This window comes from Bos javanicus, chromosome 10 (genome assembly GCF_032452875.1).
Source record: "Bos javanicus breed banteng chromosome 10, ARS-OSU_banteng_1.0, whole genome shotgun sequence".
Lineage (NCBI taxonomy): Eukaryota > Metazoa > Chordata > Mammalia > Artiodactyla > Bovidae > Bos > Bos javanicus.
The window spans coordinates 10,724,018-10,736,057 of record NC_083877.1 but is presented as its reverse complement, the minus strand read 5'-3'; the positions used below and the strand labels follow the sequence as shown (position 1 = coordinate 10,736,057).

At 39.3% G+C, this 12,040-nt stretch overlaps 1 protein-coding gene across 2 annotated transcripts in view; it reads right to left on the bottom strand.

The window, feature by feature from the left end:
* CMYA5 (cardiomyopathy associated 5) overlaps positions 1-12,040 on the bottom strand; it is a 98,177-nt gene that overhangs the window by 16,459 nt on the left and 69,678 nt on the right. For both annotated transcript variants that reach the window (XM_061430050.1, XM_061430049.1), the window contains exons 7-9: positions 11,341-11,490; positions 8,667-8,813; positions 7,193-7,340 (exon numbers count right to left, since the gene is read on the bottom strand). In XM_061430050.1, coding sequence (XP_061286034.1) covers positions 7,193-7,340; positions 8,667-8,813; positions 11,341-11,490 — 445 coding nt within the window. The remainder of the gene's footprint in view (positions 1-7,192; positions 7,341-8,666; positions 8,814-11,340; positions 11,491-12,040) is intronic.

The following is a 12,040-nucleotide window of genomic DNA, read 5'->3' as shown; positions in this document are numbered from 1 at the left end:
CTAACGAGTATCCCAGTTGTTGTTGTTGTTTTAAAGATCTGTTAGGTTTGAAAAACATAATTGTAAGATAGCACAGGGTGAGAAGGGGTGGGAAGGAGAAACAGGAATAAGAAGAAAAATCTATGAGAACATAGTTTAGTTCAGTTCAGTCGCTCAGTCATGTCTGACTCTTTGCGACCCCATGAATTGCAGCACACCAGGCCTCCCTGTCTATCACCAACTCCCGGAGTTCACTCAAACTCATGTCCATCGAGTCGGTGATGCCATCCAGCCATCTCATCCTCTGTTGTCCCCTTCTCCTCCTGCCCCCAATCCCTCCCAGCATCAGAGTCTTTTCCAATGAGTCAACTCTTCACATGAGGTGGCCAAAGTACTGGAGTTTCAGCTTTAGCATCATTCCTTCCAAAGAACACCCAGGACTGATCTCCTTCAGAATGGACTGGTTTGATCTCCTTGCAGTCCAAGGGACTCTCAAGCTTTCTTCACATTCCAACTCTCACATCCATACATGACCACTGGAAAAACCATAGCCTTGACTAGCGGACCTTTGTTGGCAAAGTAATGTCTCTGCTTTTGAATATGCTATCTAGGTTGGTCATAACTTTCCTTCCAAGGAGTAAGCATCTTTTAATTTCATGGCTGCAATCCATCTGCAGTGATTTTGGAGCCCCCCAAAATAAAGTCTGTCACTGTTTCCACTGTTTCCCCATCTATTTCCCATGAAGTGATGGGACCAGATGCCCTGATCTTAGTTTTCTGAATGTTGAGCTTTAAGCCAACTTTTCACTCTCCTCTTTCACTTTCATCAAGAGGCTTTTTAGTTCCTCTTCACTTTCTGCCATAAGTTTGTGTCATCTACATATCTGAGGTCATTGATATTTCTCCCAGCAATATTGATTCCAGCTTGTGCTTAAGCAACATGAAATACAAGAACAACTAAACAGTTTCCGCTGTTGGAAGCCATTTATAAAACCTTAATTAACCATAAACACGGAATTTTCTGTTTAAGATGAAAATTTTTGTTAAATAAGGATTAAGACGTAAATTCTTTATATGTTGACTTTTTTTTTTAAACATAGTAAATAAATATTTCTCAACAGGCCTTTTTTTTTATTTGATAAATGAGTCTTAAAGACTCATTGTTAACTAAACATCACTATTAGTTCATAATAGTGTAGAAACGTAACATGAGGGCAGAATCCTGATGACCCATGGAACTAAGGCTTTCCTATAATTAGAATCTCTCACAAAATCAGAGAGTCAATCAAAGAGATCTTTCCAGCAGAAGGATCCTAGAGTTTAGTTTTCTCCATAGTTGGTTACCCTCCAAAGTTTGAATGACACCATTTACATTTCAGGCAGAGAATCCCAAGAACCTAGTAACATCTATTCAGTCTTCTGGATTCTCCAACCTCTCCTTTACCACTCCAAGGTCACACGGGTGGACAATTACCTGAGGTCCCACAGAACTACCTGCACAGAATGGTGATTTAAATTATACTTTCAGAGCCCATTTAAAAAAGGGTTACATAGGGAATGCTTTTGCATCTTTTGTAAAACTGCTCTTAAAGACAATCACTATTATCTTGTTCAATAGCCCTTATATAAAGATCTACATGAAAAATTCATCTTATAACTGAATGTCAAGAAATAGAATTGTCTCTCTCAGTGAAGCGTTGTGCTTCCTTTTTTTAAAAGAGATGAGTTATGTAATCTCTTTCTTTCTCTCTCTTGCTCTCTCCCCCACTCTTCTGTTTTCACTTTAGCTGCCAGGAAGTTCATATTTAAATTCCATGTTCCATTGAGGTATTGTTCTTAACCTGCGCTTTGTGAAACAACCTCCTTACCTCTGCATTATCTGGCTCTTGCCCTTACAGGGTTGTTTTTAGTGGCTTTAGTATGACTGAGTCTTTCATTGTGAACAACTGGAATCGTTTTGAAAACTGACAGATCATAAGTTAAAAGTAAAAGAAGAGGTTGGTTTTCCATTGACTGAGGCTTTACTATACAAGCAGGAGGTGTATAGAATTTTAAATGATCAAAGTTAAATCAGATTCATTTGGGAAGAAAGATTTCATTTAGCAAAAGCTGAATGCCAAGAATTTCTGTGGAGGTGGAGTTGTGGGGGGGTAGGTTATCCTATTACCTCTTAATTACTCTGTGAATTTTGGCCCAATCATGTCAGTGGTGCTCCTGTCATCCTATGAAGCAAGCATGGGGGAGGAATGACTATCTCCTTTACCCACAGGCTGTGCAAAAGGTCAAATCACTTGCCCTAGACTGTGTGGTCAGTCATAACCTGTTCAGTTGAAAGCTTAGTAAAAAATGTTTGGTTTTTTTTTTTTTTTCAAATGCTGGGATTCTTCGTCTCCTGATCAGGCATTGAGTTCATTAGGAAATTCACCCTTACTTTTCCTTATAGGGACAAAGTGGCAGGTGTCCCCAGCTAGATCCCCAGCTGTGACAGACAATCCTGTTCTGCCCCACCACGTGTGACCCCAAAAGCTGGAAGCAGGAGAAATAGGAGCTCATAGATCCAGCACCCAGAGCCCAGCCCACACAGGAGGGTCTCTCCACCCATCGCCTTGGCAGGGGCCGGGGAGCAGGAAGTGCACTACCAACCACTTTCGTGGCGTATTGAGTCTCACAGATTTGTCATTCAGTACACAGCTTCTTTCTGCACAGCCCACACGGCTAATCCCTGTACTATATTTCTCTCAGTTTTCCCTCCTCCACCCACAGTTCTGCTGACTTCTCTCCACACAGGAGAGACAGAACAGCTGAGGAAACAGCCGAGCGGTGGAAAATTTTTCAAAGTGTTTTGAGCCCACCCAACCTGGGGAGAGCATTCAAAGAAAAACAGGAAAGGCTGAGTAGGAGCTCCCTCAACCCCCACACACAAGCCAGGGATTGTCACTCCCGCCTACCCCTGAGCCCAACAGGGGCCGACTGCTGGGCTGGAGCCACAGTGCCCACACACAGAAGTATGCAAATGTGTTTTCTGTGAGGATGATGGCATGGAGACAACTGCTCAGCTGTTTCAGACACCACGTCAGGAAGCTCTGGAGCGCAATGGGCTCACTGCATTTAAACACCTCCTCTAAGAGGTCAACCAGCATCTTTTTGGAATTTCTAGAGGTCATCGTTCTGGGAGAGTGAATGCCAGTCTGAAGATGGATGTGTTTCTGTTCTGGCAACAAAATTAGACTCCCTAATCTAAAGGGTAATCAATGCCCCCCATGTGCGTATGTGCAATTTCATATTAGTCATCCTTTTTTCCCCTCTTCATTTCAATTTCTCTTCCTACTCCAGACGAGAGCTTTTAAGGCTGTCTGTCTTTTCAGGGATTGAGGGTGAGAAATATCTAAATTCATTTAGTTCTTAGTTCTGTTTAGTTCTCCATCTTTCCTTTGCTAGAGATTCCAGTCAGTGGGATGACTTGGAGTTGGCAAGGACAAAAGGAGATTGGCTAATGCCATCATTTATCTACTCATTCACTCATTAAACAGACCTGTAATGAAGAGCTGCACAGAAAAGCTTCCTGTTCTTACCCAGTTTTTTTTTTATGGGGTTTTTTGTATGTGTTTTGTTTTTACATCTGATTTAGCATAGGGGTTTTGCAAAGAACCTAGAATGTATGCAAGGGTTATGTAATCAATGGATAAATAAGATTATAAGTGTTCTTCCCTGTAAGTGATCCATGAAAAGGTATCCAGTCTTCCAAGTTAGACTAGTCCTATTTCCTAATTAAATATCCATTCACTAAAACTAACTCATTCACCATTCTTCTTTACTCTGTGGGCACAATTTGCTTTTTTTTTTTTTTTTCTGATTTTGAATGACATTATCCTCAAAACTGACCTAACTTTTATTGTTGTTGTCAGTATTATGTATTCCATGCTAATGATATATACCCATTCAGGTAACACATGCGTATTGAGTAGCTACAATATGCCAGATACTGTCCCAAGCACTGAGGCTGCAACTTTACATAATAATCCCTTTATGGAGCCAACAAGTGAGTGGGATCAGACAATCCTTGGCTTGCTGTTCTTTCCAAGACACAAAATAACTTCAATTATGCACTGCTATGCAGAAACCAAAGTGAAGAATGTGTCTCTAATAAAATGGAAAACTAGGGATGGTTTGGTTTTTTAGCTAGGGGTGATAAAACGTTGAGATTCTTTGTTTATCAGTTCCACTGTCTGACTAGCTGTCTACAGCTGACATTCTAGAGGTTGGCAATATAGATGATTGCTAAATAGCTAATGTTTAGTAGAGTTTTGAACCATCAGACATTGTAAGGAATTGTTTTAAAGTTGGTTTTAAGAACCAGATGGTCAAAGACACAAGACACATGACCACTCCGAAAGAGTCGAATTTTCTCTCCCTCCTGAACTCTTAAATTGGAGAACCAAAAGAGATACAAATGAGTTTTGCAGCCCTGGGCCTCTGAAATTAAGGATGAATTATTTCATAGTTTGTTGATGCCAACCAGAGATATAAAGCACTGAGGTTTCTTGTATTCGTGAGGGATCATTCTGATGTGACTTATCAAACAGGGTAGTGATTTGCGGCCAACAAAATTGTGCTTGCCTTAAAAACGACCTATTGTGAGATTCATCAGGTGTCCAGAGAGCCTGGAGAGTCATCTTTGAGCTGTGGATTGAACATACCATTCTACCTCCTGGCACTGAGTGGTCTTTTAACACCCAACTGGGAAAGAGGTCCATCTCCAACACAGCCCCAAGCTATCAACAAGGCTCAGAACGCAGAATTTCCCTTCACTTCTAAACTTGCTGGACCAGGTCCATTCAATAACAAAGGATTCTTGTACTGGTCCATAACTTCTATAAACTTCTGCTTATCCAGCCTCTCAGATGTTCTCCTTTGGCAAGAAAAATTAAGAGAACCCACTGGCAAAGTCTCAAAGGGGTAAATGAATGACTAGTCATGTTTTAATAAGTTCAACTTTTGTCTTAATGAGATTGATGGAAGGCCATTTTTTCCCTAGAAATGAAACTGTCATTGATTTCTCTAGCTTTGATGAAGGATTTGTTTGGAATGCATTCTTCATCAGTGATATCAAATCAACTTTTTTTGAGAGCCTCAGAATGACCAGAGAAAGGAAAACTGTTAACTAAAGGGGTTCTCTCTTTACATCTATGTTTTTCATATGACAAAAGAAACCAAGGATATACAATAACTCCAAGTTGTCAGGCTGTTTAGGTATGTTAACGCAGTCTGTGTAATGACGCAAGTTTTAGAACTAGTAGAAAAAATAAGACGAACCTGAGTTTGCATCCTGACTCTAAACTCTCACTCCATCATTTAATACCTCGGCCAAATTATTTAACCTCCCTGAGTCTCATTTTTTTTTTCTTTTTTTTCTTTTTTTTTCCTGAGTCTCATTTAATGGAAGTCATGACCTCCCTTCTAGAACTGTCGAGAGGGTTAGGAGATGACATCACTTAGGAGATGACATCACAGTTCCCTCAGTGAAACGGCTACTAGGTTTCAGGGTTTCCAGATTTCTGCTGATTTTAGAACCCAACTGTGTTGGTATTATTTATGCAAATGCTGGCTGAGGACCAATGCTCTAACAGGGATGAGTCACTCCAAAGCACTCCTTCATGGTCTGGTCTTGCCTTGGAAAGAACTGGGTTTTCCTCACTGATGATGGAGAATGATGGGAGAGCTTGCCTGGGGACTTGGGCACTTCTGATCAGATGCTCTCACAGCATCAAGAGTTTCTATGCAGAGAATGTCCAGGACTCTCATGAGTGACATTCAACAGTGGTTAGCAGCTTGGACTCTGAAATCTAATAAAACAAGATTTCAGTCCTGATTGCCATTCACTAGCTGCTAGGCTCTCAAAGCATCTGTTAGCTCTCAGAGTGTATGTAAGGATTAAATAAAGCAACATACATAAGGCATTTAGGACAGTGACTTGGTATACAGTAAATGCTTAATAGAAGCCAGTAATAATCTCTCTGTGTGTTTCTGTCTTTGTCTCGCTCTGTCTTCCTTCCTCGATTCTTTCTTTCTCTTCCTACGTCTCTCTGTCTCTGTGTATGTGTGTGTGTGTGTGTTTCTCTCTCTGAGTTAACCACTCAGCTATTTGCTAATCATCAAGTCCTGCCTTCCAGCAACTGGCACATTAACAGAGACATTGTTTCTTGTATGTTTACTGTGTTCTCACTTCAGCTGAAATGCCTACATCTCACCCTTACACACTCCACTCAGCGTTAATTCATCCTTTGATCATTATTTTGTGAAGCTTATCCTCACATACTTGAAAGAAATGATAATTATTGCTCAGTGAATGAAACCTCACATCATAAGTAAATAAATAGCTGTGGCTTGATCAGGAAGATAATCAAGAGCTTAAATAATAGACTTTATTAAAAAGCTGTCTGATTTCATACCATTATTTCCAAGTTCCATATCCTACCAAAATAATTTACTTCATTAAATTACTGATTTTTAAATGTCTCTAGCAAAATATGGATATTAATAATAATAATATAAATATTCATCATGGAACATCATTCCCTATTGCCATAGATTGGAGGTTAACAAAACACCACCTCAGTAAATAAATTAACATTTAACAAAGACCCACTGGATATACAGCCTTTTATTAATAAATTTTAGCTTCATAGTTTTTATTGAGAGAGCTTTACATTTCTTTTTTCCTGGAAAATCTCTAGATTTTTCATGCTCTAAAAGAGGCAAGTATGTCTGTGATAATATAAATGTAATTAGCTCCTTTTTATTACCAATATATTATGGAGACATTCAAATTTACATTATATACGTGCTCACTATTAGTTTCCTGAGTTAGGTGGTACCTATTCTGTATGACTAGTAAAAAAGCACAGAACATATGCAATATCCTGTCTAATGATTCAAGTTAAATATACCTCAAAGAATGTTCTATCTTATTAAAATTCACATACATTTTTCTTACAAGGGAGCCACCATTCTGCACTGTAGCACGTGCTTTATTACAAACTTAGAGTTCATTGATGAATAGTGATAGACTTGCAAATCAAGTCAACAGCTTCACTAGCACAGCAGGGTTTTAGGAAGCGTTTCTCCCTCTGTGAGCATAACCTTAGAGGCTCGTCGAGAGCCCTGCACTGGGTTTCTGACACCCCAGGCTCTTCCCACGCCGAGCGGTCCTTACCTGAGGCCCTCGCCCTCGGGAGCGTGCTGTCTGCAGTACTCCAAAGTGTAGGTCTCGGTGGCCTCCGGGCTGGCGGGCCGCCATCGGATGGTGGCTGTGTTCCAACACACAGTACAGTCCTCAGCCCGGATCACAGGCGTGGAGGGGGCTGCGGGGACAGAACAGGGCAGTTGTGGAGCTGTCTGTGGCAGTTCTGCTTCCCTGGTCGCTGGGCTTGGGGATGGTTTTAATTTTTTTTTTTTAATATGTCCTGAGTTGAAAACCCAAAAGGTATAAAAATATACACAGTGAAAGGTCTCCCTCTCATCTTTGCTTTCAAACCGCCCAGTTTTCACCCACCCCCAAACAGCTTCTAATAGTAGCTTTCTATAAATTCTTCCATAAATCCTACCGTGGTTTCTTCATACATATACAAGCAAATGAATATGAAGATTTTTGCCCCTTCCTTTACACACAAGTTAGCTGCCATGATCTTGCCGTCAATAGGTACTCAATAAGTTGTTTTAAAAGGCAAGAAGAAAGGATAAAACAGAGGGAGTAAGTCATTTCTCTCCCTAAGGCAGTGACAATTATCTTAAATACAATGCAAACTTGGCTTATGACACACGTGCTTAAGCACCTGTGAAAAGATTCCGTCAGGAGAATGCATTTCCAGCTGAATACCATTACTGAAAGTCTTTTGGGGGCTCCTAGCACCCATATGAGAAAGCCTGAGCTTCTTACCTTAGCAAGGTGAACTCTATGTACTAGCCTTTCTTAGCTCATGTCCTCTTCCCCTTGTTTTTAAGTCAAAGAAATAATACCAAAATTCTTTTTGCAACCTGCACACTCCCTACTCTTTCTTACCTTGACCCCTGTGCTCATATGTCTTCTTCAGATGGAATACACTCCTTTAACATATTACTTCCTACTGGTCTTTTAATGATTCCATTCAGGCATAAGTTCTAGGAAGCCATTCCTGATCCTGTCCCTGCCCCAGCCAGTCTTGGATATCCTTCTAGAGTGTTCTGGATCACGGCCCTTACCACACATTTTCTACGATTTTTTGTTTTGTATCTCCCCCACTTGAGTATGAGCTTCTTGAGAAGAGGAGCCCAGTCTTATTCACTGTTGCAAATGCAGCACCGCCCAATACCCAGCATGCAACAGGTGCTTAACAAACACTTATTGGTTGATCTTAATAGTCTGTAAAGAACTGAGTACTGCCTCTTAACACCCCCTTAACATCTCCTTTTTGTTGTCATTGCTTACTGTTGTTTAGTTGGTGAGTCATGTCCGCCTCTTTGTGACCCCTTGGACTACAGTCCGCCAGTCTCCTTTGTCCATGGAAGTCTCCAGGCAAGAATACGGGAGTGGATTGCCACTTCCTTCTCCAGGGGATCTTCCCAACCCAAGGTTCGAACCCATGTCTCCTGCATTGGCAGGCAGATTCTTTACCACTGAGCCACCTGGGAAGCCCCTACCATCTCCTTACCTGTTCTGAAGATTGCCCTTTCGCTTGGCAGGCTACATCCTGTGAAATTCACAGCCATTACCCACACTTGATAGCATCGGTCAGGTTCTAAATCTTCAAAAACACAGTAGCTTTCTTTCACGGTCACTCTGTATTCTTCTACCAAATCTAGCATAAAACACATTCATAAACTCTGAGGTATCTTCCTAAGTTAATTGAAAGCTATAGCTTCTGGAAAAATTCAACTACACATTTTTCAGTGGGAAATACAAACTGATAAACTTACAGATATCACTATGTGGTAGATAACATTTAAGAACATTCAAGCAATAACATTCCAAAAGATAAGTAGAATGACATAGTATTACTTGTAATAGCACATTAGTCAGATTCATATACCACAATTAAAGTAACTTGTTTTAATAGCAAATACTAAAATTGCATGGAATTTATGTTAATCTCAGTAATACACTCTCAAGAAAAGTCTTAAGCAATGGCAATATTTTAAAAGAGTATGTAATAAAATAAGGACAATCCCATGTTTCCTAAATGTACAATGTTAAAAAGCATCTTTATACATTAGCAAACTATTCAGTATGATTTTCAAAGTTTCAAATCTTGATTCCTTATCATGAATTCCAGAATTCTTTCAACTAGAGATTTCCATAATTGATAGAAATACTTAAACATCGTTGATAGAACATAAACTGTTCTAAGAAATAACTTTGTTCAATCAAGACATTTCCTAAAATTACTTATTTTACTTTAAGTATTTTAGTAGTAAATATTACTCAGTAACACTCTGAACACCTGCTCCTTGGGCCAATCTGATTATTCTTACTGAAATTTCTTTCCTTTTAAAAGAACAATTTCTTTTCTAAATTAGCCCCTGGTAATTCCAAGTATCCTCTGATATTACTCTAGGATGTCATATCTTCAAAACCCCTGCAGTTAAGAAACCCAGATTATTCCCTTTTAAAGTAAATTTAGGAAATCTTCAACTCAGCAGGTTTCTTCAACTGCATCTCTTTTACCAGTGAGATATACTTTCTGGATGAAATTTTGGCTTAAATAACATCATAAAGACATACACACTGAAAAACATTTCCCCATAGCCTAGAACCCGGGACTGCAGTTCTCAAGAGAATTCTCCTTTTAGACTAAGTCGTTTAGCCTGGTACTCCTTTTAACAAAGCACATAATATATGTTACTGGGGACCTATTCCACACAGCACAGTACCACAGTCTAGACCATCAGATTATTGAACTGGCATCAGCAGAGTTCAAGGCATCAAAGGAATGAGACACAAGACAGGTATGTGTTTGGGGCATGGCAGGGGAAGGTAGGCAGGTGGAGCGCTTTTATAAAGTGCTCCAGGAAATAAACAGTCGTTAAGAGGAGTCTTGGAGAGCCATGAGGTTCTTTGATATAACTGGATATACAGGGAGGTGAAGTGTGGTATAACAAAACAAACACAGAGTCAAGCAAATAAAAACATAAGCTTTGAAGTCTGAAAGATCTTTATTTAAAACCTGTCCTGGTCCCAAGTAATTTTTGTGGTCTTGGGCAAATTATTTAATCTCACATCCGTTTTCTCAATTGCAAATGCGAATAAGAGCAGTTTTCTTGTTGTGCTGTGACAGGTGTATGGTAACAGGTTCCCAATAAGATATGAGTTCTTACAGACAAATTTAGCCAAGTTTACAATATGCCTGTGGTTGCTTTCTTACTTTTTCTAATTTAAGTATCACATGACATCCCAAAAGACTTAAATACTGATTAACAGAGAAATAAGTTATAATTCATTTCTTATTACAAATTGGTTCCTATTCCATGTCAATCTTGTCACATGCTCATCTAATTTCCAAAAATATGGGTCTACCTTCAACAGGCAACACAGAATGTCAGCACTCCCAACTCTGATCCATCAAACCGCCTGACTGCCAGGACTTACTAGAGGTCTTACTGAACAGAGAGATGTTTACGAAAGGCTCAACTGTAAGACATGCGATCCATTCACCCTCCCAAGCACTTTTACCTCTATCTTCACGTTAATTTGGGACACCAGAAGACTACACCATACAGTCTTCTCATGCCTTGAGAAGTGTGAACTCTGAATTTACCTTCATAGTTTGTTTGCAGCTTTTATCAAAGGGGGATCTGAGACAACGCCAACCATGAAAACGCCAGCCATGAAAACGTCAACGCTGCGTTTGCACTAAAATTACTGTGGAGGACAGTGTCCTATATACAGCTCATTTCTCCTCTACAAAGTGGGACACTTTATGCTTGTGTTTTAGACTTCAGTTCTGATCGAAACTTTGTTTTCAACACTTTGGTATGTTACCTCATGCCTGAAAATGAGAATCACTCAATTGCTCTTGTTAACTTGAGAACTCAAAGCCAAATTTGAATTTCAGTTAAAATATTCATGTTGAAAAGTATTCACTCATGACCTTTATTCATGGTAAAGTATTCATCATTAGGATAATATTTATTCATTCTAGTTTTCTTTGGTCCTGATTTCCAAATTTTGCTTATATGTCATTTCATTATATAATTGCTGGTTCATTGTTGCTTTTATAAGTGGCTACAAATGCTTTGTGGAAAGAGTCATAATAGGTATATGTTTAAATACTACAATTAAGATGTAGAAATGTACATATGCATCTGAATATGTGTTAGCAATCCTACCGTTTACTTCTTGGTCATCTTGTGGCTCCTCCATGCAGTAAACCTGGAATGAGTCGATGACATCTTCTTTGTTCATGCTCCAGTAAACTGCAATTGTTGTACTAGTGGCAGAATTGGGTTCCTGAGGTTCTAATCTAGGAGGCTGTGGAACTGGAATATAAGCAAGATTTATTATAACTAATGCTGTTTTATTGATTTCTTTTCTTTTTGCAAAAGTCACCTGTGCTTATTGATAATAATACAAACAATATAGAAGTACATGGAGGAAAAATGCGAGGCCTATCTTGTTCTCAACAGCCCCCCAACCCCAAGGATTTCCCTTAGAAGCAACCACTGTTATTATAGTTGTGTGTAACTCTCTCCAAAATGTCTTCTCTGCACGCATACATATACACTATGATACACATAGGAAAAAAAAAATGGATCTCCCAATGGGATCACTTGATAATATTCTTCTGCAGTCCTATACTTTGAGAGTAATAAACTTATACTAGTTAGAGGATGTACCAAATGATTTGGTTTTCCTTCAAAACAAAACCTTGAGTTTGCATTGCTAGTAACCAATATCATATCCTTCTATGTCAATACAGAATCTATATTCAAATAGAGATTGATGAAACCCTTTTTAGCTATAGTTGCTTTATCATCAAGGCTGCAAAAGATTTGCATGAATAAAACATCAAAATACACTTTCTGAAAC